The sequence below is a fragment of the Xiphophorus couchianus genome, chromosome 1 (genome assembly GCF_001444195.1).
Source record: "Xiphophorus couchianus chromosome 1, X_couchianus-1.0, whole genome shotgun sequence".
NCBI lineage: Eukaryota > Metazoa > Chordata > Actinopteri > Cyprinodontiformes > Poeciliidae > Xiphophorus > Xiphophorus couchianus.
Genome location: NC_040228.1, coordinates 8,735,808 through 8,762,257, shown reverse-complemented (window position 1 = coordinate 8,762,257; position 26,450 = coordinate 8,735,808). Strand labels below are relative to the sequence as shown.

General features: G+C 39.3%; 2 protein-coding genes across 3 annotated transcripts; both read right to left on the bottom strand.

Annotated features, from left to right (window-relative positions):
• Positions 1–3,216: 3,216 nt before the first annotated feature.
• On the bottom strand, positions 3,217–12,981 carry rhoab (ras homolog gene family, member Ab). 2 transcript variants are annotated; one of them, XM_028016601.1, is made up of 6 exons: positions 12,826–12,939; positions 8,555–8,621; positions 7,618–7,775; positions 7,001–7,121; positions 6,451–6,581; positions 3,217–5,754 (listed from the first exon to the last, which is right to left on the bottom strand). In XM_028016601.1, the coding sequence occupies exons 3-6, from the start codon at positions 7,771–7,773 to the stop codon at positions 5,581–5,583; spliced, it is 582 nt and encodes a 193-aa protein (XP_027872402.1). In that variant the 5' UTR covers positions 7,774–7,775; positions 8,555–8,621; positions 12,826–12,939; the 3' UTR covers positions 3,217–5,580. The 2 variants fall into 2 exon arrangements, with proteins under 2 accessions (XP_027872402.1, XP_027872393.1); XM_028016592.1 differs by lacking the exon at positions 8,555–8,621 and having other exon boundaries at positions 12,826–12,981.
• A 3,805-nt stretch (positions 12,982–16,786) lies between these two features.
• tmem115 (transmembrane protein 115) lies at positions 16,787–26,450 on the bottom strand. Its single transcript, XM_028017852.1, has 3 exons — positions 24,928–26,450; positions 23,174–23,538; positions 16,787–20,361 (listed from the first exon to the last, which is right to left on the bottom strand). Exons 1-3 carry the CDS (start codon positions 25,417–25,419, stop codon positions 20,055–20,057), a joined length of 1,164 nt encoding a protein of 387 aa, XP_027873653.1. The 5' UTR covers positions 25,420–26,450; the 3' UTR covers positions 16,787–20,054.

The window sequence follows — 26,450 nt, the reverse complement described above, 5'->3', positions numbered from 1 at the left end:
TGATGAACCCTCAGTATTTTAGAGAGCAGAATTTATGTTTCCATTCGGTATGTGAAGACGTCCAGGTCCAGAAGCAGCAAAGCAGTCTCACACCCCCACACTGTCACCGCCATCACACTGTCTGACTGATGTGATGCTAATTTTCTGAAATGCCATGTTGGTTTTGCCCCCGACGAGGACACTTCAGAAAGTTCCAGCGTGGTCCGCAGGACATCTTCCTGACAGGATCAGGGACTGTGACACACACGCCATATTGTTCTTTTTGATCAACACTGACCTTGAGGTACGTGAAGCCTGAAGTCCGTCAGATGTTGTTCTGAGGAGTGAGAAGTTTACGTCCAGTCCAATAGCAATCGAACTGGACTCTGTCTATTTTGTTAGATAGTGGCATGTGGTGTTGCCTTTTTAATTTTTTGTTTTGGTTTGTTTTTTTTTCTAATGAATGATTTCTTAATTCTATAGGTCTGGCAGAGGTCAAGGCTAAATCAGTACAGAATGGTCCAGAAAGATCTACTACGTGTGAAAAGAGTTGATTAAATATCCCAATTTGTTTGTTAATCTCCAACATGAATAAATGTTACATAGGAGGATCTTTGTTCTCTTGAGAAAAGGACAAAGTACAAGGTAGTGACAGAAGAGACACACATATTTGCCCCTATGAACAAAATGTGTATTAAATAAATGTTGATGATTCTTATAATCAAATGTTCAGTGCAAAAGACAGAAAAACAAACATGTCCACAGTTCACATAAGAACAGAGATGGAAAAATAACAGTGAGGATGTGCAATGTTGTTTTTGAGTGAAAGGGAGACAGAACATACATACTACACGGAGTCAAAAGAGTTGACAATGAACGTCACATGAAGCAAATATAAGAAGTAAACCTGTGTACAAAGTGGCAAAACGATCTATAAAATATGCCAAAGCAGAGCAACTATTAAATAAATATGAAAGCTTCTGCTGTGTTCGTGTCATGTTCAAATTAATCTTTAAAGTACAAGGTTAAAATCCGGTAAACCCCTCCTCCTACAAACTTTTCATCCATGTTTTTCTAACATATCACATGGATGTTTAAAGTCAGCTTCATTTATACTGAGTGATATGAATAAGCAATAACCGCTTAAGAAAAGATTATACAAAATGTTATGTAAAATGTCATAAAAAAAACCCACTGTTTGTGGAGTGGAAGTAATTAAAACACTTATTCCCACCACATCAGGTGCTCTCGGTTAGATTTCGGGTTTTTAACATTTTACAGGGGGCTTCCCCTCTTTAAACCTCAGAGATTTAGTTTGGTGTCTTCCTGAAAGCTGAAGTGAGGTTGTGCGATCAAAGGAGCTGTCTGAGGCCTCCACAAAGAAGAGTGTGGCTGCTTTCTAAGAGGTTTCAGAGGGATTTTAGAGTCCATTAGAAAATCGTCTGCAAGTGGAAAGACATTCATAGCTGCCGCCAACAAGCTCAGGTCTGTCCGTTTCCAGAAAATTCTAAAAGTATGTCTGCAAAAAACCAGAAACGGACGACGCAAGTAATTTCAAACATTAAGAGTAAGATGCAGCATTGAGAAGTAAGGAAGGAGTTCATTTTCCACATAATACATTTCTGTTGATATATTTTGCTTAGTAAGTAAAATGAATGTGCCTGAAATTAAATTATTTTCTTTTCCATATGTGTAAAATCATGATTTCTTTTGAAGGAAGTGATACTTAATGGTTTGGGGTTTTTTCACATAGCTGTATTTGTAAATGGTGTTATTATTTATTCTCATAGAATACAGGAAATTTGAAGCACAAAGGACCCCCTTTATAATTACACAAGCCCTTTTCTAATAAGTCCTCGAGGTTTGGCATTATTACTCCCATTAAGACCAATCAGACTGACTGTCACCTTTCTTCCTGTTATTGTGTGCTCTTGTTCCCAGTGCCGACATGGAGACCAAGTAGATTTTAATTCCTCCAGCTCATTATCTCGCCGCCAGGCTCATAAATAGGTTTTAATTTAAGTGAGTCTGCAAGCAAATGGCACTATGTAGAGATTCTTCCTACAAGATCATGTTAGCTTATTAAAAAAGAAAAAAAAGACAGCTTTAACTAGTCTTTTTCAGAAACAACAGAGAGCTAATGTGAATGTATAGCTGAAGACGAGCTGTATATTTGAAAGTTATGCTGCTGAACAAAAATGCTGCACACAATGTTGGAGAAAACTCGCAGCTCCTCGAACGTCAACTCGGCATCTAGGATCATCCCACACAGGCTGAAGCCGCCTCACCGCAGCCTCCCACGCTCACAGCAGCACAGGTCTCGCTGTGGGAAGCTGCTGCGCAGGAAGCCGTGTTCCTGAGTATCAGAGCGTGGAAGCTCTTGTTCCGCTCAGACCACGAAACCTCTTCATGTCTGCTGTTCGCTGCAGGTCAGAGACTGAACATCTTATTCTGAAAATCCACCTTCTTAAAGCTGACTAATGTCTGACTAATATGAAATAAATCAGACATTGGAATTATTTTATCATTAAACACTGAGATCAGTATATTGCCACAAAACTTATGGCAATATATTGTATTAATCCCAGTGTTAGATGTTCAGTATACACCATTGTTATTTTGACACTGGGTAAAATGTGGAAACATGACTACTGTAATAACACAAAAGCAAAATCTGGCAGAAAGTTTTTTCTTTGAATCAGCAGCTTAATTTCTTTTTGTGTATGTTGTATTCCAAGGCAAAGTTGATGTTTTCGCTAAGCACCACTTTATTTTCATATATTCCGTGCATCATTCCGAGGTTATCCTTTTTCAACTGAAATTATACTCTGAGAAGATCACCACTTTGACAGTTGAGGTATTTTCCTAAATTGCTCAATTATTGTAGCCAAAAAATATTTAAGTTTTTAAATCACTAATCTATTCTTCCAGTGGCCAATTGGAAAATTAGACTGAGGTTAAAAGTTCTGATTTTAGAGCAGATACCATTATATTTGGTTTGAATGGATGATTTAACATGTATTGCAATATATTTCTGAACTAGAAATATACGATAGAACAAAGGAAATTACTGCTTTTGATTGTATGAACGGCCAATTCAGTCTACGATTGGGCAGAAAAACGTTTTATGGTGTAATAAACTTCTAATAGACCATTAGCTAACCAGGAAGCACAAGAATGAATACCTCACACGTTTTATTTACATAAAAAGCCCCTTAAAACCACAACTAGCATAAGGTGGGTGTTATAGAAAGTAATTTATTACACAAACCAAAGCTAGTTTACAAATACAGTTTCCAGTCATGTGCGTGTGTATAGTTTAGTATGAACAAACCCCCACATTTCATATTTACAGACTTTGCATACAGCGTGGTTTTCTTGTTCCTTTTGTTTACATCACTGCTTCAGCATCCAAGAAAAAATAAATCAGGATTTAAAAATCAAGAGTAAAATCTTTAAAAAAAATAAAATAAAAATTCTACATTATGAGTCGAGCCGATTTATGCCGCCGTGCTCCTCCGTCTTTTCAGCCAGGTTTGTGTGCAAAACAAACAGGAAAAAAAAAAACAACAAAAAAAAAAAAACAAATTTCAAAAGCCAGCACTCGTGACCCTGGCGATGCCCTAGACAGGCAGCCGAGAGGCCAGCCTTTCTCCTGACTGCCTAACAACAGCATTTGGCAGGGATGATTGACGGTTTCTTACAATCAAATGTAAATCATCAGAAAAATTCTGGTAAAGCGCCAAGAAGGGAAAAAAAACAAAAGCCAAAGAAACTCAAGCAATAACACAAATAATTCCCGAAGACTTCCACCTCCTATTTTTTTTTTTTTAAATACTGATAGACATTGTTTATGACTTTCTTATTTTTAAAAAGCTGGAAATAAAATACAAATACAACACTGGTTTCTGGAACAGGCTCCACCCAGTAGGCCAGGAAGAAGAACAGGAGGGTATAATGCTGCCAAGAGACCTTGAATCTGCCAGTTAAACATTAAAAAATAAACTGTTTACTAACCCAAATAAAAACTGGCCATACATCTTTTAAGAAAACGTCTTTAAAATATTCCAAAACGAACAGCAGGAGGTTAATCCTTTCACTGCACAGCAACTTAAGATTACCTGCACAAAAATCCATCTGGTCGACCAACCCGATGATGAGACGTTCCCGTGGAAAATCTTCCAGATAAACGTGTTTTTGTTTGTCCGCTTCACCGACGAAGCAGATGGAAGTAGTTTACTAGCAGAACTCGAATATGTAAATAAGGGTCCATCAGAGGCACCTTACTTCCTCTAAAAATATAATTAAAATAAAGAATTACCTCTACTGTGTGTTCAATCTCTTTCTTTACATGCCTAAACAAGAATTTCACTGTTCATCTCAAACAAGAGGATCAGTTTTTGTGCATGTAAACAGTATTACCCCCCCTCCCTCTCCTTGTTCTTTGTCCTGGTCTAAACGTCAGGGCAAGGTGAGCACCAGCGGTCAGCTAAGTGGAACAGGAAGGGATTGGAGCTGCTCAGGCCTCGCCATACGGGGCAGAAAGCTACCTCTGCCGTCCAATGGGACGTCGATTCCTCTGCCACTTCCACTGATTCAGGGCGACTCGATTTACCGGTAAATGGAAAAAGAGCATGCAAATGATCACCGATCAAAGTGGATGCACCAGGAGCAGAGCAGGCAGTCGTTTGATTGCCTTGCGTGGCCACAACTAATCTTTTGGACGCTGCTAATAGAAGAAGTCGACAGCTTGACGACCAGATCTGGTGATGACTCGTTTTAAATAAGATTATCAAATTTGATCTACAATCAATGCTCGATATCAGGCGACCTGCGGATTATCTCAGCAAGACTAAATCTCAGCGTGTTTGTCTCTGGGAGTGTGTAAGCGTGGGATTAGACACAGTGAGAGGCAAAGAGGTGTGAGCATGCGAGCATGTTGCCTCTGCTCATGTCCGATCTTAGAGACGATTTTCTAGCTCATGATGAACGCTGGAAGGCTATTTGTGGGAGGATCCTGTTAATAAGAGTCCACTGGTGTTTGCCTACTTTTACGGAAGTTCAAGTAATCCATCACGCAAAACTAAGAGATGCTGCTCTGGTTTGGTGTTTACTTCGTCATGGCAACTTTTGTGGTCCAACGGCAGCCTAGAGCACTCGGGGAGGAATAGCTCCCCTTCTCCCCTTGTGGCAAAAACAGCTAAACTTCGGTCTTCCTTAAAACAAAGGTCTACCAGTCTGATTTTAACAGCGGACTGGGATTCCTCGATCATCTCAATCAGTGTCAGTGGCTTGCCAAAAAAGAGCAAATCTAACCAGCTGTCAGCTGGTAGCTGATGTAAATCTCCCGCCCCAATGAAACACACAGGTGAAGAGCCTGATGGTTTACAGTGGCAGTCATTTACTGTGCTCCTTCCTTCCTAAACCCAAGTCCCAGGGTAAATAGAGTCCAACAAACCGCCAGTTTACAGCGGTAGTCATGTACTGCAGTCTTTTCTTCCCCTTCCCTCCCCCTCGTTCTAGTGATCCCTCTTTCCCCACTGAGCCCTATCCCCGGGCAGAACAGCCCAGGGCAAAAACAGTCCATTTATGTCTGCCGTTTTACAGCAGTGTACATCTATTGCTCTTCTTTCCGCGGCGGGCCTGCAGCGCCGCCCTGGTGGCCATCTCGAACACCTCCCGTACACCATCCTTAGTCTTCGCAGAACACTCCATATAACCAAAGGCTGCGATGCGCCCGGCCATGTCCCGGCCTTCCTCCGACTTTACTGGTTCCTGTGGGATGAGGAGACGAATTGAGTTGGGTTCAGCTTCACATGTTCATTATGAACAAAGGAGACAGTTCACATTTATTTGATCCAGCCTCCCCTTTAGACACAATTATTCACCACTATAGAATAACCAGCAAGTCGACGCACAGCAGCTCCCGAATAAAGACAGCAAAACCACCATCACTGACATTTTAATGAAAAGGATTTACCTAATGAAAACTTGGTTCTTGTAAAAATAACATCTTGATTTTTAAGCTGAATAATTTTTAGACATAGTTTTAGTTCTATGTTCAAACTGTAGCATAATTTGACAGTCCAAATTATGCTACAGGTCATATGAATAGGATAGTAAAGAAGAATGTACTTAAATATGTCAATAAAATACAATTAATAGAAATGTTTGTGATTTACCATTTGCTTATCTTTACTGACAGTTTATTTGCAGTATGATAAAAAAGATTTTCAGCTATTTTTGTCATCAATTGTGACACCCACAAGCTTAATTTCATACACCGTTTAGATCTCGACACCTTCTATTTGTGTGTGAATTCTTACCACCAGGCCAATTCAGATGTTTTGCAAATATCAATACACATAAATAGCTGAAATACCAACAGAGAGCCTTATGGTACCCCAAAACAATGCTGAAATATTCAGAGAATGACCTAAATAATTTGAAATAATCCATAAAAAGAGGTACCTGCTTCATCTTGGCCAGCTCTCGACGCGTGTGTTCATCATTACGTAGATCTTTCTTGTTTCCTACAAGGATTATAGGGACGTTGGGGCAGAAGTGTTTGACCTCCGGGGTCCATTTTTCAGGAATGTTTTCTGTCATTTTAAAGACAAAAGAAAAATAACCGGATTACGTAGTGTTTAATGTAGGAGGATGTATTGTAGAATAATAAACAATTACAATTAAGAACAAAAACAATATTTTTATATATATGCCTTTTATTGCAACAGCTATCTGATATTCTTAATTATCTAATTTGACCTTATAAAAATTATTGGATCATAATAACTTCAACGTGTGATTAGAAGATCTGGAAAAGAAAAAACAGGAAAATGTGTGACTATTTAAAAAATGTCAAATTTTCCTTTTCAAGAAGCTCTAAAACTAAAGTTGAATAATTTCAATCTACAAACACCTTTAAAGAAAATAGGAAAAACAGGAAAGTGTACAGCAAAAAAAGAAGCATTAAGTTTTTTTATGTTATGCCTGGATGCCTGTGTGGCTTTGTACTCACCCAAGCTGTCAGGGCTGTCTATGGAGAAACACATGAGGATGACGTCAGTGTCTGGGTAGGAGAGGGGTCTCAGCCTGTCGTAGTCCTCCTGACCGGCCGTGTCCCAGAGAGCCAGCTCAACCTGACGCAAACAATCATTAACATGAGAACACGGCTACATGTTTTAAGAAAAGGGAACAAGGAAAAAGAGGAAGAGGGAAGGAGTTTTAGCTTTCATTTTAACAGAAAAACTTTATATCCGTTAGAATTTGATTCAATTATATAAGCCCAAATCGACCAAACAGAATGCAATTAGAAGAGGCAGACAGGATCAAGACCGTTCTAAAAATCTGACCCACATAAAGTAGCTTGTGTTGTCCTTTACAGCACACAGGGTTAAAAATTAACCGGCCACTAAAGACTCGGTCTCAGCTTCCCAGAATCCCATTAACCAAGAACTAGGTCAGGACTTCCAAATTTGTGGCCAGTGAGATGTCGTGTCAGACAGTTTCACAAAAAAATAAAATAAAACATCTATATGTAGATAGATTCACAGAGAAATGAAAAACCTACTGTAATCATACAAAAACCACTATGTGAATAAGGTGCCACCCCATGAAAAACGAAGATTGTCCAACCTGTTTGCCGTCCACTTCGATGTCAGCAACATAGTTCTCAAACACGGTGGGAACGTAGACCTCAGGGAACTGGTCCTTGCTGAAGACGATAAGAAGACAAGTCTTCCCACAAGCTCCATCGCCGACTATCACCAGCTTCTTACGGATGGCTGCCATCCCTGGAGAAGAGCAACGAAAAGAGGTACAGTTAGGCAAAACATCATCATCTGAAGGAAAATAAAACATTTTTGCCTTCTGAGATGAACGTGTAATTAGTGCAGGCCTGCATAGTGCAGATGCAACACCATGCTTAACACATTTAACCACACAGACCAAGAACAGCTTTCACAACCTCAGGTTCAGTAAACCTGGGCTGAGAGGAAATAATTCAATATCAAATTAAAGTATTGACTGTACATATTTAATTGAAGTTTTACCACTCTATAAATGACCAAAAAACAGTCAACAAACTTTTTGTGTCAGAGGATTGGTTCATCTCAAAGACTGTGGTTGTCAGTTTGCCCCAATGGACGGGTTGGAATCACGCTTTAAATGCTAAACATTGTTCCAGATCTTTAAATACCAGGAGCTTCCTGTTCTCACACGCCATCAAACAATCACAGCACAGAGCAGGAACATGTGAGCTGCCAGGAAGTCACATTTAGCCAAGGCTCCAGTAATTCAGACCAACACTAATGTGTAGGTGGCCAACTGAGTTAAAGGAAGTCCAGGCAAAAAATGACACAGATTCTTACAGATAAACAAATAAGACTCATCTCTGACAATTACTGGTGTGGACAATTACTTTATTCACAGCGAGGAAATTAAATACACCTCAATCATCAGAGATTAATTTAATAGAAAACAAACTGTTGCAATGGTGCCAAATCTGTGCCTTCGTTGTCTGTTGGATAAAAAAAAACTAACTTCCTAAAAACTCTTGTGCTCTCTGACTCACCAGCTTACAGTAGACGCTAGTTGGATCTGTAGAGCTAGCTATGCAAATGCCTCTCCTTTGTTAGCCTCTGACAAAAAAAAAGAAGCTCATGAGTCATATTCAAAGAATTTGGTGACAACATCCAGGTTGATTATGATGCTAACACTTCATTCACAGTCTGTTCCCATCAGGTTTCATCTCAGATGCACCAAAGCCCTGTGAGGTGCTGTAATGGTTCTTGAATAGTCTTAAGTAGGACGGCAATGTCAAACAACATCCGACCGTTCCCTTTATGATGGAGGATAAAAAGAAAACGAAATGGGGACGGCTGCAGCCTGCAGGCTGGTCTATGGTCAGTGTTTGAATAAGACAGCCAGTGGGGAAACAGATATAAGTGACCTGCTTTCAACAAATGCTTTTTATGTGTCTTCCACCAAGCCTTTAAAGCTACCGCACTTAATTATGAGGAAGAGACGTAGCACAGATTGTCTAAAGCAGCTTCTGATTCTCAGTGGAAGGATGAGATTTGCTAGTTGGTGTGTAAGTTTGATAACAATTAAATATATAAAGGCTAAAGAAAATAAAACCCACCAGCAGCAAGGAAAATTATTGTGCAAAACTTGGACCACAAAAAGGAAGAAGCTTTAACAATAATCGTTAAAGCTTCTTCCTAGTCACAGTTGACCAATCCTTTTTTTAAAGGACTGTGTTCATGTGACCTATCAGGAAGGGTGCAGGATTATGGGTGTAAGAAATGAAAGTAAAAATGACAAGTCAACAGTTTTGAGATGGACATATGAGCTAAGGTTGGGCAATGTGGCTCAAAATCTCTGAATTTTTTTCATACGAATTCTGATTTTAATTTTTTCTCCCTTGCTTTTGTTTTTCTTAAAAAAAAATTACAAATGATAGTAAACATTTTCAAAATCTTGCTTTATTTCAATCATCATGGTAGTTGACCTGAATTCAAAGTCCAACCAAATTCAAACTGTAAAATGAAATGGTAGGCCATGGGCAGGCTGACTGCTTTGGTGGGGGAAAAAAGCCCAGATTTTCTAAAGAGCAGGACTTTAGTGAATCAGAATTTGATTAACTGATTAAATCTGATTAATCAGCCAGTCCTACTGTGAGCAGAGAGTTTCCAACAAAAGAATTTGATTCCTATTCAAACACACTGAGCTGATAATTAATAGATCTAATTAGAAATTTTTTCTGATAAGTTCTCACAACTCTTTCAGTAGGGATAATATCCAATAGAGAAGGACCGAGTAGAGTACAGTGTTTAGGAGTTTATCAAAATAAAGCCACAAAAACCAACAATCAATGACTCAATCAATATATTTGTGAACTCATCAAACCACCAAACTGACTCCAGAGGCTTCAAAAGCTCCATATTAAAATATCAAAATACAGCTACCCGAGGTGTTGCAAAGGTGTGAAGTGAAACACTTTCCCACAGGCATTACTGCCTTGTATGATACGGATCTTGGTGCATTACCAAAGTAGCTAGCTACCGTTTTACACGATGATTCATCATCTTGTCCTTTACACAGGATGAAGTTGCATCTATAGGCAGGAAATATCCCACACAGTGAGAGTACAAAATTAGCTGCTATTTAAGGCTGAGAAATATTTCAGCCTCAGACAGAAACCTGGCAGGTCCTTTGCTTTTACCACCTGATAAGTGTTTAGGAAACGGACTATGTGTAGATGAAACTGGAATGTGTAATTAAAACATCTTATTTTATAATATTTTATAATAAAAAAAATTATAATGCTTGATTTGTTTAGTTCTTAAGAACGAAAAATCACTCTGCAAAAAATTCTTCTCGTGTTTTAGAAAGTTATGGAAAACAAAACCAAACTTGTTCCCAACATCTCATTACCAAACTGACTAACAGGACTGAGTGTTAACCTGTGGAATGACAATCATTGGGTCCAGCCTACTTGTGCTTTAAATAGACCTCTATTCTTAGGTTGATGAAAAAGAAAGGACAACGATTTGAGACAATGCCTGTTAATAAGATGCTATCTTGCACTATAAGGTGTGATGAAGTCAGTGCACAGTATGTGTACTTTACTCCAGACTTTAAAGCAAAACAGCAACAACTAGCTAGAGAGAACATCTGCAAATATCATAACATGTTAGGTGAATAGCCACACATATCACACAAGTCTTCAATTTAAGACTTTAATTTTTTTTTTTTTAAATTTCAGTAGTTGTGAGAGTTTAAAGCTAGGAAAACCAAACATTTTATATTTGTGTGATTCAGGTTGATCCTGTTCTCGGGTAACTTGGAAAATTACAAAAACATCCATTCAACCGAGTAATCACTGCAGAGACAATTAAGTCTGTTTGCAATGTGGTGCGTCACACCAATGTTAAACTATCATCAACGCAGACACCACAACAGCAGCAAGACAATCAGATAATTAGTAGTCTCTTAACCCGTCAAATTTATTATATCAACAAATCAAAATAATTCAAATTGATTTTTATAAGAACAGTGATGTTATAAATCATCTTTCAACATCTCACAGTTCAAACAAAATTAAGTTGCCTTATTGGGGTCATACTTGATATGTGTAACTAAGAGCGGATGTAGTTAACATGAAAATAAACAGTTAAAGAAACCACTATTTGGAAAGTGTGTCGGCATTAAAAAAAACATTTAATAAGTAAGCGAAGCTTCAGAAACTGAGCTTAAGCTATCCAAAATGTATTACAGAGAAATTACACTCAATACCCAACAAAGCATGAACACATAGTCTAAGCTGGCTTGTGTTATCCTTCGTTTACTGGAGGATCTTTTCCCCAAACTAAAGGCGTTGAGCAGCCGTCTGTTTACAGCGGACGGTGGCTGACTTCCTTTGGTGAAACTGAAAAGATGAATTTACTAAACAGCTTTGAGGTCGACGGCATGACAACTCTGCAGTGAAATCCTGCTCACACCCACCCATGTCTTAGGCACAGCTAAAGAGCCACAGCAATATTCATATGCTATACAAGCCACTCACTGGCAAGAACCACAAATATAATACATTTTAATGAGTTATTTCAGCAAAATTGGGCTTTTTAATTAACAATTCAACTTTTGATTTATGTAGGATAATACAACTTGTCCTATAAAGTAATTTTATGCTTTGATAAATATTTAATAGTAAATGCATAGATTAAATACAATCCATATTTAAAATACCACTGGCAGACATGGTTATGGAGAAAGGAAAACAAAGACTGCTGCAGTTTTTAATCACAAAACACGAGAGAATTAATATGGAGAAAAAAAACAACGTGAAGGATGTCATTACCAGAGTGATCAGACATTTAACCAGTTAGAAAACTGGCATCTGACGTGAAGGGCGGCAAACCCCTACGAGGAAGTCACGGAAAATGAAAAAGAAAAGCTGCGCATACCCACCGAGAGCTACCAGTGTCAAAAAAAACAAACTTTTTTTTCTTTTTTTCGTAAACTGCAAGCCACTGGGTGGGTCACCAGAAAGATGGCGTCATCACAGAGGCAACAGATGGCTAGTGTGTCCGCAGTGGAAGAATGGGTGGGTGGCCCCGACACACATCAAACTTGCATATCAATATATTTTATACGCTTATTAGTGAAGGTTACATTAATTACAAAGTACATATTTAAATGCCGAATATATTTAGCTGAATAAAGATGCTGTCTATTCACTAATATGGCACAAAATCTACACACACACACACAAAAACTACGTTTAACGCGAATGTAGTGTTTAAACTAACTTAGCTGTTTAAGTGTAGCTTAATAGTCCCTACATATTTTTTTGGAAACTAAATTTACAAAAGAAAGACAAACGATTGAGAGATGGTAAGCCGCCTGATTAGCCGAGGGAAGAAAAAAAAAGACCTCATTGTTTGGCTACGGCTCGCAAATCAAGGCCAGTCTTTGAGGCTCAGTTTTTAAGTCTGACATAGTTTTCGCAGTCCCCCATTAAAACCTCCATTGACCGTATGTGAAATGTGTAAAACATTTCCGTCTTCGTATTTCTGAATTAACACGGCTGGGGTTGTTTTTTGTTTTTTTTTAAACCAAGTAATGTGGCGACTGCGGAAGAAGCACAGAAACCGAGGTCGGACAGTGGGGGGCAGAGTACTTAGCTACGGCAAGCTAACAGCGCTAGCATTTAGCCTCGCTGGCTTGGCCTCCCAAAACCAAGGACAACTTTAGAAATTAATGTTCTAAACTTTTAAACTAAGCAACACCAAATAAGTGTCTTATTTAAAACATTATGTGATCAAGAAAGTAGTTTACCTTCAGTTTATGTGCCAAGCGGTCGGGTTTTTCAGTATTTCTCGAAGCTAAGCGGCTCTCCAGTCTGCCCAGTCGTTCGCTGCTTCCTCCTGTCTCAGTCTGATACAATGAATTAGTTCACGGGAGCGCGCCGCCACCGTGCTGGGGGGAGGGGTGGCAGGCACGAGCCCAAGAGCCACGCCTGCGCGGGCACGTCTGGAAAGGAACAGCTAGCTGCTAGCTGCTAGAGCTAAATGTGTAATGTTGGTGAATTTAGCCATCAACACGGTCTGTTTTCAGGCAGGCGTGCAATTTCATACATTTCTAATTACACACTCTTAGTACCACAGCACAACTTTATGACAGTAGCGGTTTACAAAGGCCTATCCCTAATGACTATTTATTATATCTTTACTTGAGTCCAGAAATACTCAAAACCCAAAGTTTCCTTAAATTTTAAGCAACAGTAGTGTTTTTTCAAGAGCCCAGTGTCAATAAAAACACTCATTTTAGCATCAAACCCAAACATGTTTTTTTTTTGTTGTTGTTGTTGTTGTTGTTTTTTACTGGCATCATGTTATTTTAAAACAAAAATAATGTTGTTTACACAAAGCCAAGCAGATTAACAGGTTTAAACCTACAGTTAATTAAGCTACAACCTCAATGAATCGGGAAAAAAAAGCTTCTTGCTCCACCTAGCGGTAATTTAACGTAATAAAAGTACTCAAAGCAGTGGGGAAATACTGTAAACATAAAACCAATCCTTTTAGTTTTTATGAATATATTTGAAGAATTTTGCTACAAATTTGTTGAAGTTAAAAGGTGAAATTCAAAATGATTGTTTTTTTCTAAATATTTAACTTACTGGGTTACTGGGGCCTCGCGGAGCAGTCAGTCACAGCCTCCCATGTAATGCATGGAGGCACCTATTGTTCTACTGTCAATAGAATGTCTCTTTAAAATTATATATTTTTAATTCCATCCTCGTTAACCCTTGTACAATCCTAACATTCTGTTTACTCCCCTTGTCCTACGGGTCGAAAATGACCCGCCCTAACAAAAGCCCCAAAATAAAGCAAATTAATTGCATTTTAAATCCAGCTTCACTGCTATTCTAAGTTGTATTTGTTTTCAATACACATTATAGAAAATTAAAAAGTGTAGGAAAATTCTGTTATTATTTTTGCAATTTTACAACTTTCTTTAAGTAAATGGTTCATAGTTACGTAAGGGACTTGAAAGATAATAAATATGGTTGGAATAGATTTTTTTTTTTTGACAGAAAAGAGGATCTGACTGGTGGTTTTGCTGAAGGCTGAGAATCTTTGTTTCTGTAGAGATCACAGTTGAAGTATTGATCTGCACAGCTCTGGATTCTAACCAGTAAATAAAGTTTACTTAGTTTATGAACATCAAAACGACAAGACGTTCATGATTTCCATTTAAATTAAATCCAAGCTGAACATTGAATTAAGATCTGTTGACTTATATTTGCAAAAATTAATCAAAGATCAAGAAAAATGTATTTTACAAAACTTTATTGTACATTTTTAAAAAGGCAATTTATGAATAAAGTTATGTTATTTAAAGAAGGATCAAAAGACACAGCTCTTTGGACAGTGAAGAGTTTTAATAAATTAATGGCACGCTTAAATAATTCTTACATAAGTTATTTATTGTCGCTTGACATGCTTCACTCTTCATAAGATTAACTCTTATGAACTCTTCCAGGACATACTGGAGCAGCAGTTTGGTATTAAGCTTTGAAAATGCAAAAATCAAGTTTGGCCCTCATATAGTTTTAGTTTTTCTCTAAATTTTTCTAAAACTGTATTAGTTCTTAGAAAAATGTACATTTTGAAAACTTTAAAAAGAATCTTCAGTCCTACATTATAAAAAATAAATGTAAAATGTTCTGTTTCTCTAAATTATTCTCAAAATATATTAGGGATAGATTATGAGTAAAACATATAGTGCTATTAACATGAGTTTTATTAGATTCTGGCATTACACTGGAGCCCAAATGTCAACCTGAAGACGAAGGATGTGTAGCAGAGGCTTGGCCAGCAGAAGTGACAGAGAAAACTTCACCCATGGAAGACTTTGTTAATCTGGAATCAACTGAAGAACTCACTTCGGTGGAGCCCTTAATTCCTCCAGAAGACATATCTGCTATTGTCGATCTAGAAAACAGTGTACCTGAGATCCAGTCAACAAAAGATTTGCAGGTACAGGTGTATAAAACAAAGCCAACGTTTGGGGTGGACTTTGTTCTTCCAGGACAAGTATCAGATTTGGAGGTGGAGGAATTAGAGCCGGAGCCATGATTTGATGGAAACCCCACTATGGAGGACGTCTTTCTTTATATAGTATCACATCCAGTGGCACAGGAACTTAAACTGCATCCAAAGTTGAATTCTCATCTCCCTTAACTCCTATAGAGGAAGTTTCAGAGTATTCATCTGATCCATCTGAGGGGGAAACTCTGTCGGACAGAGAGATTGTCAGCTTCCTCTGTGGAAAAACAGAAAGAGGCTTCACATTTACAATACAAGAAAGATTTATTGTCTTTGTTGATGTACTTTTTGATCGTCCAGGCCATTAAAACTTCTGGCTTTCACTTCTGTCTTCGGGACGATCGTACCATTCATAAACACCTCTTAGAAAAAGTTTGGGCTGAAGTTCAGGGGGAAGAAATTGATGGTGACCCAGTAACGATCTCAGTCCATAGCCAGAAGAGTTTTGAGGCTATTTGAAAATTATTTAGGGGATCCAGTCAAGTTCTGGGATGTTTCTTACAGAAAACATAGTATTGGAGATTATAGTTGTGGTGTCAGTCTTGAAATACATTGCAGAGAAACTGTCCTTAATTGCGCGTTTTTTCAAAGGCCTGGGTGAAGCCATATGCAAACCCTTTAAACAGAGACGTGTGAAGTCCACCCCACCTGTGCAGAATCCAGTCAGCCAAGAGGAGACTGCCCTGGATGGAAACCAGCCGTCTGAATCATCTGTGGTTGAGGACCTCTGCAGTGGAGATCATGCAGGAGATGAAGCATCGTCAGGTTCTGCAGCAAATGTAAATCTCCAGCAGAAATCCCTGAGGAGACGACTCCCACTGAGGCTGAATCAGAAGAACGTGTTCCAGAGTCTGGGAGCAAACAAGTGGAAAACCAGGGAGAAAATGAAGAAGGTTTCTCTCCGGGTGCTCTGGGTTTTTCCCATAAACAAAACTATGTTCAATAGACCCAGCATCCATGTTGGGTTCATTGGTGTTTCAACAGCAATGAGTGAGTCTGTGTTTTAGCATTTCTATCTATGTATTCATTTGATTTTCTAGTAAAATCACTTCATAATCTATCAATTATAGAAAATTGTTCTTTTTAATGTTCAAATGTTACCAATAGAGTGAATGCTGAGTGTGACATTTGTTCTCTTTGTTCTTATAAGGGTTATATATAGGACTCTGCGTATTCATGCCTATTGTCCAATCAGCGATTTCTTAGGTCTCCAACTGGGACATACTCTTTCCGTTTTGTTAATGTTGTAGTGCTTTCGTAATTTGTAATTGTGCTTCGTAAATGTTGTAGTGCTTTCGTAATTTGTAATTAGAAGTCTTTCTCCACCTTTCTGTCTCCCACACACGATAGTTGGCAGAGAGCAGAGCTCCCCTTTCGAACTACAATGATGGCAGAGCTCTCAGTTTACTACAGAGGAGGGCTGAGCAGAATGTCAGAACTACAGTGATGGTGGAATGTTTTGGGCATTATATGACTGGTTTAACTCAACCACTTACACATGGTATTAGTGTGGCCCTTTAAAATGAAGCTTACTGAAAATTTCAAAACAAAAGCCTCAATATTCCTCTCAGAATTTTGGCTGTTTTTTTCTCTCAGGTTCGTGCACTGCCTTGCTGTAAGTAAGTGTCTGCTTCGTTGGGCTTGTTCCTCCAGATCCACGACAGCAAACAGGACACAACCAGAACTGAAACTTCTTACAATCATATTTTATTTAATTGTGAGATAATGTATTCAAAAACCGAAAAACAAGTATCTTTGCACAGCATAGAGAGAGAAAAGGAGGCTGTTTTTTGTTTGTTTTTTTAAAAAAAAGAAAAGAGTAGATTTCTGGTGAAGCATACACAGAGACAAAAAAGGAAAATGACACTTCTCCAAACCATTTAGGAAATGAAAATAATGAAAACACTTTCTGACAATCTTAGGGGGGTGAAATGACAGTTTCCACAAGTGAGTCATGAAGGCTAATATCATCTGCAAGTATTTTAGCCAAGGGGGAAAAAAGACATTCTTTGAATGGTGCCTGGAAGATTTGACAAGTTATAATTTACACATCCAGACGAGTCTTTATAATTGAGAGCAATAGGCACTTTGTCCAATATAACTCACATGTAGTATTATGTCAAGCAATCCTATGTTCAGTATTATTTTGTTTTTTATGTTGGTAATCAATTTTCTATTTGCAACAAAACAGGAATTTTTGTCTTCTCAACACAATCTGAAACAGAACAAGGATTGGGTGAAACCAAGCCAACTAGACTCAGTCTAAAAACACCCATCTTTTGTTATTTCATAAACAGTGACAATGCGTTTCACTCTACTGCTGTTTTTCCATTACAACATACAAGCTGAAGTGAGCTGGCAGTTAAATTTGACACTATGACACCAGGTTTTTTTGTTTGTAAAAAGTATAAAATCAGTATATGCTGGTATGTAAAAAATTAAGTATTTTAACATAAATATTGGTTACTAATAATCATTTTGACAGATGATCAGATGTGTACCCTCACCCTGAAGTTAGATTCAGGACGTTCCAGGCAAAGGTTGTTTTTCTAGACTTTCTACCAGCAGGCTCTTGTTCATTTCTGGTTTGTACAAAGCTGTAAAAGTACTTCTCCCAGAATTGATTTCTTCTGCTTTTACTTTCCTGTCACATTTGCAAGTTTTGGGTCTTAAAAAGCATTTTAATTTTAGATACCTGACATCAACATAAACAGTTTTTAAGAGAGGATTTTATTTATTTGGGGCGGGGGGAAAGCCTATCCAAACCAACGTGGCTCTACGTGGAAAAAGTAATTGCTCCTTAAACCTAATAGCCAGTTGTGTCATCCTGCTTTGTGATTCAGCATTTGTGATAATCCACAACAGAGGAATTTTGGCCCACTCCTCTTTGTAGAATTATTAAATTTCAGCCACATTAGAACATTTTCTTAACATCGGGGTACTTTGAGACTTTTCTTTTCCTTTTTGTTTGCAGCCATTCAGAGGTTTTTTGCATCAGTGTATTGTCCTTCTGCTAAACCCATGTGCACTTTAAGTCAGAATTTTTTGTGTGTCTGTTATGTTTGAAAGCAAAATTGTGGTAAATCTTTTCAGGGACAAATACTGGAACAACACAAGACAACTGCCAAACGAACACACTCCAACATCTACTTCAATACATTGGGAGGCTCTTGCCCGTCTGAATTTAATTTAGGCAATAATAGTTTGTCCGACTTTTTTTTTTTTGCAACTAGTGCGCCATCAATGACAAAATCCTCTCTTCAACAAGGGAAAACTGTGTGAAAAGCTAAACCTGTATTAGATACCAAGATCATAGTTATGTTTAACATTCAGTATTTGTTTAATAGGACACACTAAAATTGGGGTAAGATTCTTTTTATTCCCCCCACCCCCACTTACAAGAACATTAGGATATTAATCAGAAAATAAAGGACATGGTGCAGCTTAAACTAATTTATCTTCTCAGCTCAACTGAAGTGACTAAACTTAAATATATATATATATATATATAAAATACCAATTTGACATCCTAGTAATCACTTCCACTACTTTCCTATCCGCTAATGACGTTAATCAAAAAGGACACGGGGAACATCAGACCTCCAAGTAATTGATTCTTTTCCCCCCCACACAATAAAATGTGACATCTCCAGCAACAACTGCCAAGAAATTGAACAAATTGCTGACCTTTCGATCTGCATGGACTTCTTCATGTTGATATTGATGAAACTATTTAGTTCACGCTGGAAAATCATTAACTGCCTTACACTTTTGAGCTTAGAAATAAAAAATGTTCCAGCAAGAGGATTTTCTGACACATGGAATATAAATCAATGCGGCAGAAGGAGTGGAGCTACGTGTTCACGGGGTTTAATGTGTAAAATTTGCAAAAATAAAAATAAATAAATAAAAAAATCCAAAATATGAACTGAAATTAATAAATCATAAAACTGTTGTCTGTTAATACCAAAAACTATTTTCTGCACTTCCTTGTGCATCATTAGCTGTTGTTTTATTAGTAAATGTGAAGACATAGCCCACCTCTTTATACTATTTACCATATTATAAGACAATGAAATAGGTAGAGACCCCAGGATGTGTAAGAGTTCAACAGCAGTGCGACAGGCCCAACACTTCTTGTTAGATCAAACAAAACAAACTTTTAATTTCCTTTAGAGACCAACAGAACCAGAAGAAGAAAAACTAAAAGTTTTTTTCTACTGTTTGAGCAAAGCAGTGAAAAATAAAAACAGGCCATGTGCTCCATTTCTCTCTCTGTGGGAAACAAAATGTTTCTGGAGAATCATCTGGCACTTCTTCAAGTCTTTGAGCTTGGCATCGCCGTTCAGCAGGTTGGTACCACCTAGACGCTGTTCATACTCTTCGTTACAAAGCTGGTGATCCAAATGGAACCAACACACCAGTAGCAAGTGTCACTAGAAGCAGCTTCGTCTGCACTCAACAAAGGATAAATATTTTCACCTTGCGTCTTTGTCATCAACCGTTTTCTTGTAGCAGGCAGGCAAAACGACAAATACGTCTGTTCTGAAAAGACTTAGAAAAAGAGATCTGCACAATGATTTTGTTATTTCAGAAAGAAGGTGAAACACTTGTAGCAGTGATCAGAGTTCTGCAAGTTGGGATGTTGCCCTAACATACAGATTTTCTTTTATTTTCAGTTGCACGTGGGAAGGAGAGTAGGAACTAGGTTTGCCCAACCGCGCCGAGCTTTTGTGACAAACATGTCTGAACTGAAAGCTCTTTGCTGTCTTTAGACAGTTTGTGAGAGCACAATTTCATGTGTTGCTCATCACAGATGTTGTGTAGAGTGAAATATCGACATCTAATCATCGTTACTGAGTGTATTACCAGCCGGGGACGCGTGAAGCACTAGCATACTGCTCAGTGACACCAACGAGAGCGTGCATCTGCATACACCAGAGGCTCCACTTGCTATGACCTAGAGCTTGCATCCTCGAAGGTGATGATGCTGGACTCGGGGTGTTGCACTCCGCCTGGAGACGCTGTCCCGCCGCTCTGTGATGCCGACGATGGGGAGGTGGAGGACAGGTAAGTGCCTGAGGGCCCTCCGGACGTTCTCTGTGCCGAGGACGAGGCATCGCGGCCACCGGGGAGGAGCGGCTGGCTGTCGGTTCGGACCTCGTCGTCGTCGTCTTCTTCCTCGTCGTCCATGCTGGGCCAAGCGGACTGGTCCTCCACTCGCTTTAGGCGTTCGTTCAGAGCTTTCAGGGCCAGTTGTCTGAGTCAAAGAGGCAACAAGAGACAATGATTGCTAAAACCAACAGGATATGTAAGGTAAAGCTGAGAGGAAACACACATTTACAGGGGATCTGCAGGTTTCAGCAAGTCAAATTGCTGAAACTTGCAATTTCATGCCATTAACATGGCATTAACATGGCAATGTTAATGCCATTGCCAACTCTAATAATTTAAGAGAAAAGAAACTACAAATTTGGGGAATGGATGGAGCAAAAACGGTTTATGACTCTTGTGCCTCTCACACTGCATATGGCTCCCTACAGACTTTTTTGCACAGGATGAATGTGGCATCTAATAGGTTGGCAACAGAAGTGAGTCAGTGGCAAAGACAAACATAGTCCGACTAACTGGAAATAAATTTGAACTTACCCATGATAAACACAAAAAAGCTAGCTGGCAGCGGTATATTAGCAGCTAGTTCAACTGTCTCCAGTCACAGCATGTAAGAAAAATGTCTGTGCACAACTCAAGCTTTTGCCTGACAGAAAATTACATGTCAGAATATACAACATGAAATAATCCTGCCATGCCAAAATGTAAAACCTTTACTTAACGTATTTAAGGCAAACTTTTCTAAAAAAGAAAAAAAAGGAATTGAAGACATTTTAAGGCCTTAATTTTAGATACATGAACTAAAATTCCACACATCCATTTTTAAGGATGTGCAGAAATCCTGATTTAAGCACAAAGAGCAAGTCTTCATCACCCACATTCTAGATTAAATATCTGTCTTCTGCTGACATTAAACCCACTCTTGGGGGGGGGGGGGGAGTGCAGAATGTTTGTTGTTTGTTACATTTGAGCTCCTGATACCCCTAAATAAAACCCAGTGCAATCAGCTGCATTCAGAACTCCACTATGTGAAACCACAGCACCCTCTATTGTCCGCATAGGTGCAGCTGCTCTGCGAAGGCCTCGGAGGTTTGTTTAGAGAACATTGGTAAACAAACAATGACATGAAAACCATGAAATACTAATCTAGGAACATTCTAGATTAATGCCATTCTAGATTAATTAACTAATGCCAACCATTGGCATTAGTAACTCCTTCTTTTCCACTGTAGCGATTTCCTATGAGCCACTTAAATTATGCATCTGGTGTGAGTATCAAGGGCAGTTAAACACTAACCAAAGGGCAAATATATTACAGGAATGCAAAATATGAACATTGATCTTGCAGCGATCAATTCATTAATTAAAATTGAAAAGACTGCAACAACTGCAAATCTGCCAAGACATGGCCGTCCACCTAAACTAACAAGCTGCTCACAAGGAGCTGCAGGAGCGGCATGAAGTAGCCCACTGCTGACAGAAGGACAGTATGCCACGAGTAGTGTTGTAGACACAGCAAACACTGAAGCAGAAGTTTACTTTTCAGCAGCAGCTAAACATACAGCCACAGTAACAATGGAAAGGTTTTAGATCAAAGAATATTCATGCATTACAAAGGCCCAGTCAAAGTCCAGATCCAAAATCCAATTAAGATGGAAAGATTTAAAAATGGATGTTTGTAGGTGCTCTCCTTCCAATCTGACTGAGTTTGAGCTATTTTGCAAAGAAGAATGGGCTACAATTTCAGCTTGTACGTGTGCAAAAGTGGAAGAGACGAACACCAAAAGAATCGCAGCTGTAGTTGCAGGAAAATGCAGTTCTACAAATTAAGGAGGACTGAAAGCAAAAAGGCAAACAACACTTCTCCTATTTCCATTTGCAAAATATCTTGAAAACCTTACACCCTTATTGATGAGAATAAAATATTATATATTATATGATACGAAGCTCAAAAAGCATACATTTTGCATAACACACCCTTTAATCATTCCATTCTTTCTCAGTCCTACACATAAAAAAAGATCTAAACATTTGCAAGGCAATGTTGCTTCACACCCGAATAGTGATTCAGCTGTTCTGTGGTAACTCTTCTTTTCTCCTAGAACCACTTCAGCAAGTTCTTGCACAAACCGAACACATTTATCAGACGTTAGTCTGTTCTGGTATTTCATGTCTGACAGCCCGGAGAAAAACAAAGTAAAATGTCTTCACTTGATTGTTTGAATGGAGCTTTGGATTTGCTGAATAAATCTATATTTCTATCTTGATTAAGGCCCAGTCTAATTAAAAAACAGAAGGCCTCTCAATTTCTAATGCAGCTAATCAAGATCAAGAAATTTCAGAGGGATCAGAATAATTTACATTTATTCATTTAAGTCATTGTCATTCTGTTACACTAGAAAATACCTAACAAAACAACTAAGTGCAACAGAAAAATCTGCCTTTGTTCAGCTATGGCTCACATAATTCTTTTACACTATAAATACCATAATTGTTGGGATACATGTAATAAAACCGTTTAAAACTATCTGCGTGTTTGGAATTGCATCTGATATTAACCGAATCTGAACAGCAGCTTGCAGGAGTGCCTCTGTGACAATCGGGCTCGTAGAAAAATAATGTTTAACAGCTTGACAGAAGGTGTTTGTGAGTGTGAAAGAATTCATGGAAGGCTGCGACTGGGAAAACAGCACAGCTGCATAACAAACTGCGCAAGCAAACAAGACAAAAAGGAGCCTTTTATTTCAGAGCAGCTGAGAGGAAGTAAAACTGTTTAATCCCATGATTTATAAGTACATCATATTAACCATCGGCTTGTAGTATAAAAACTTCACATTCCTGTTTAACTTGATCCTTTTTATTGCTAAAAAAATCTAAACTTCATACTAGATTGCTTAGAATATTACAGTTACTTAAAACCAACTGATCTGTGACCAACAATCTATTCACCAGAACCTCACCTCCGCCTCTCAGCATCCTGGGGGTCCGTCCCTGGCAAGCTGATCGTAATGGCAGATGGCGCCCCCACGTCGTACCTCTTCACCATCTTCCTGCACACCTTTATCTTCACCAGGGCGGCGTGCACGAGACCGGCGAGCAGCCCCACCGCCGGCTGGACCGCCTCAGGGAAGAAACTGGCAAAGGCAAAGTGATCGGACATGTCCCCGCGGCCCCGGCTGTGTCTCTGGTAGAAGCGCAGGTAGACCCAGCCGGACAGCGCGCCGTAGCTGTACGCAGCCAGCGGGGCGCAGCTGCCGAGCAGCCCGGACAGTCGCAGCAAAGCCAGGAGGAGGAGGACCAACGCCGGGGCAGCTTTGAGTCTCACCTGAAACCAAACGCGGAACATTTTGGGTGAAAAGAATCGGGAGACGTGGCTGGCAAATAGTTCAGTTTAACATAAGTAGATGAATAAACTTTTGAAGCTTGTAAAACCACAGCTGTTTATCTTACACAAAACAAAACATCCCTTTATCAAACACTAATCTGACTGAGGAAGATAATTGTCTGAATTTGCTTGCCAACGCAAACAGTAATATCCGTCGTGATACAACAGCGTATTATAAGAAAATGAGCCCTTAAAGGAGGCATTGTCAACAAAACGCCATGATATTCAGCAATAATCTGCTATATATGTAGCATGAATATATAGAAACTAAATAAGGACAAAAAACATAATGAAAAGATAACATGCCTGAACCTTTTTGACAAAAAAGAACAGTAAAAAAGATAAATCTAGAGAGATGCTTTGAATAAATAGGTATGACCTTTTAATTCTGGTGTGTTTTGCTGGATTAAAAAAAAGTATAGAAGAACTTGAAGCATATTTTTGTCTTATGTGCTAAAGTCCTATGAGAACAAAATCTGAAACCCAAAGTCAGGAAAGCCTTGACCGGTTCCAGTGTTTTTTTATCAAATTTTTTATCAAAATTGAGATTTAACTGCCTCTGGAAAAACAAAAACCTCTATAGAAACTATTTCAAAAGGATACAACACACTTAAAATTGCCAAACTATCGAGGTGTGATCACAGAACCATCAAATGCTTTGATGAAAATTAACTGTGTAAAATTAACTTTTGAAAAATAATGACACAACTCCATTCCTCACCTAAACCCTAAAAGAACTCGTGAGCCGTGTCTTAATGGGAGATTGAAAAGAAATGTGCTTGTACTGGTAACTTTTGTGTTTTGTTTTTTTAAAGGTCTGAAATCTTCATGTGTAAAATTTTAATTGCCTATTATTTTGTCTTTAACAAAGAAAATAAAAAGGTGAGATTTTGTTCATGCTGTCATGATATGTCTGCAGCGCACATGTACATATATTCTCCTAAAAAAGCCTGAAACTCACTTTTATTTTCATAAACATTCAGGCCTGAAGTTTATTTACCTTAGTTCAATATACAAAGGAATAATTGAAAATACAACTTGCTTGACAGCTGAGCACAAAGTGCAGGACATATACATTCTTAAGATTATGTGTTCATCCAAATTAAAAGCAAAATACTTCCAGAATCAAGTGACTACATTGGTGTTTACACTTGACACTTGATTTTGTCCAAATTTAAAAAAAACAATTATGTTTCAAACTCTACATACATACATAAGGCCCAGAGGACACTGTTCTGTTTAACTTGTGCAACATTACACTGATAATGCACTCCCATTAAACACACCTCACTGTAAAGACACCTATTTATGATGATCCTTCAGTCTCACCTGTGGGACTCTGAGTACCGTGGTGTCCCCCATGGTCTGCTTCAGAGCCACCAGGACACCTCCCAAGAAGCCCGCGGCTCCATAGATGCGCACAGCAAACAGGAAGTGCAGGTCAAACGTGGCCACGTAGGTGAGGAGGTAGGAGAGCCCTGCCAGGAGTCCCGCTGACACGTTGACCACGGCGAAGAAGATCAGGAGCTCCAGGGCCCCCCACAGAGGCTCCAGGAGGCGCCCACAGGCCATGACTGTCCCCACGCTGGCCGCCACGCCCCACACATGCTGCTCCACCAGCCCATGGGTCACCAGCGTCCACACCCAGAAGTTGGGAGGAAACAGGTAGCCAGGGGTCACGCCTAGCGCGTAGGAAGTGTCAACCGCCCAGGCCAGCAGGTAGAGGAGGACCACCAAGGCGCTGATGGTTTTCACCACCACGCTGGTGCTCGCCAGCGCGGCCAGGAAGTGCTGGCGTGCCACAGGGAGGTAACGATTCATTTTAAGTCTGCTTGGAGGAGGGTGTTCCTTGAGCAAATAAGCCCAAAGAGAGAGCTTACAGGCGGGTCAGTTCGTTCTGGTGCGCCGGCTGCTAGATGTAGCTGGAGGAGCGATAATGACAAGCAGAACTGGAGAAACCAGCGAGTCCTGGCGACATCAATATCCAGGCTTTTCTGTGAGCCTTCATCCAGTAGCTGTCTGGAATGTGGACAAAGCTGCCTTTGGTTCTCAAATACTCCTCGTCAGGCGTTTTACCTTTAAATAAAGTAAGCTATAACATACTCTTTGTAGCTAAAGACGGTAACGTTGATAGAAAGTCATAATTTCACACCTCAACAAGCTAACAAACTTTGTAGATAAGCCCCAAAGTATGCGATAACCTCAGCTAGGCAGCTTTTTGAATTAGCCACCAAGCTAGCCACCTTCACTTTGTAGGTAGCAGAACAACGAGCCGACAAAATGTCTAACAAATTTCTGGAACGTGCTTGGAGTCAAATATGTACATTTCAAACTGAAACAAATACAACCAGCAGTCTGCTTTTAAGGAGACGCTTCTGGTTGAGTTAGCTGGTAAACACCGGAGTGCTAAATGCTGGCAAACTGTCAAACTAACCCTTCAGGTACGACTATTCACGTCCGTCGCAAAGTGTGAAGACAATACAGTTTCTCTGGAGATGAGAAAACCCAGTGAGTGTCAGAGGAACCTGGTCGTAGTTGAAGCAGCAGCCCGGAGCTCCAGCCTTCGGTCTGCTGCTCTCTTGTCCCGGTGTTTGCCTGCCGAGTCAGCCCGAGGATTTCCCGACGTTAGCAACAGGCCCAGGAAACAAAGCTAAGATGCGTTGAAGAACCCCACAGGCTTCTGGTAAACTTTACCGGCTGTTGGGTCACTTCACCTTTATTTCTTCATTCTGTTGCCTTTGGATAGAAAAGCTACCTGGCGAAATAATGTTGTTTTAGCAGACACTTCTCTTCCCAGCCATTTACCACCGTCATCAGCAATGGATGTGGAAACGTCACGTAACTGCTTTGGA

Coding starts and splice junctions, on each gene's coding strand:
- tmem115 (XM_028017852.1), bottom strand. CDS start 25,419: ATGAATCGTTACCTCCCTGTGGCACGCCAGCACTTCCTGGCCGCGCTG. Junction 23,539..24,927: donor CGGTACTCAGAGTCCCACAG/GTGAGACTGAAG, acceptor GTTTGGTTTCAG/GTGAGACTCAAAGCTGCCCC. Junction 20,362..23,173: donor CAGGATGCTGAGAGGCGGAG/GTGAGGTTCTGG, acceptor TCTTTGACTCAG/ACAACTGGCCCTGAAAGCTC.
- rhoab (XM_028016592.1), bottom strand. CDS start 7,773: ATGGCAGCCATCCGTAAGAAGCTGGTGATAGTCGGCGATGGAGCTTGT. Junction 7,122..7,617: donor TCGAAGTGGACGGCAAACAG/GTTGGACAATCT, acceptor TGTTTGCGTCAG/GTTGAGCTGGCTCTCTGGGA. Junction 6,582..7,000: donor AGACAGCCCTGACAGCTTGG/GTGAGTACAAAG, acceptor TTAAAATGACAG/AAAACATTCCTGAAAAATGG.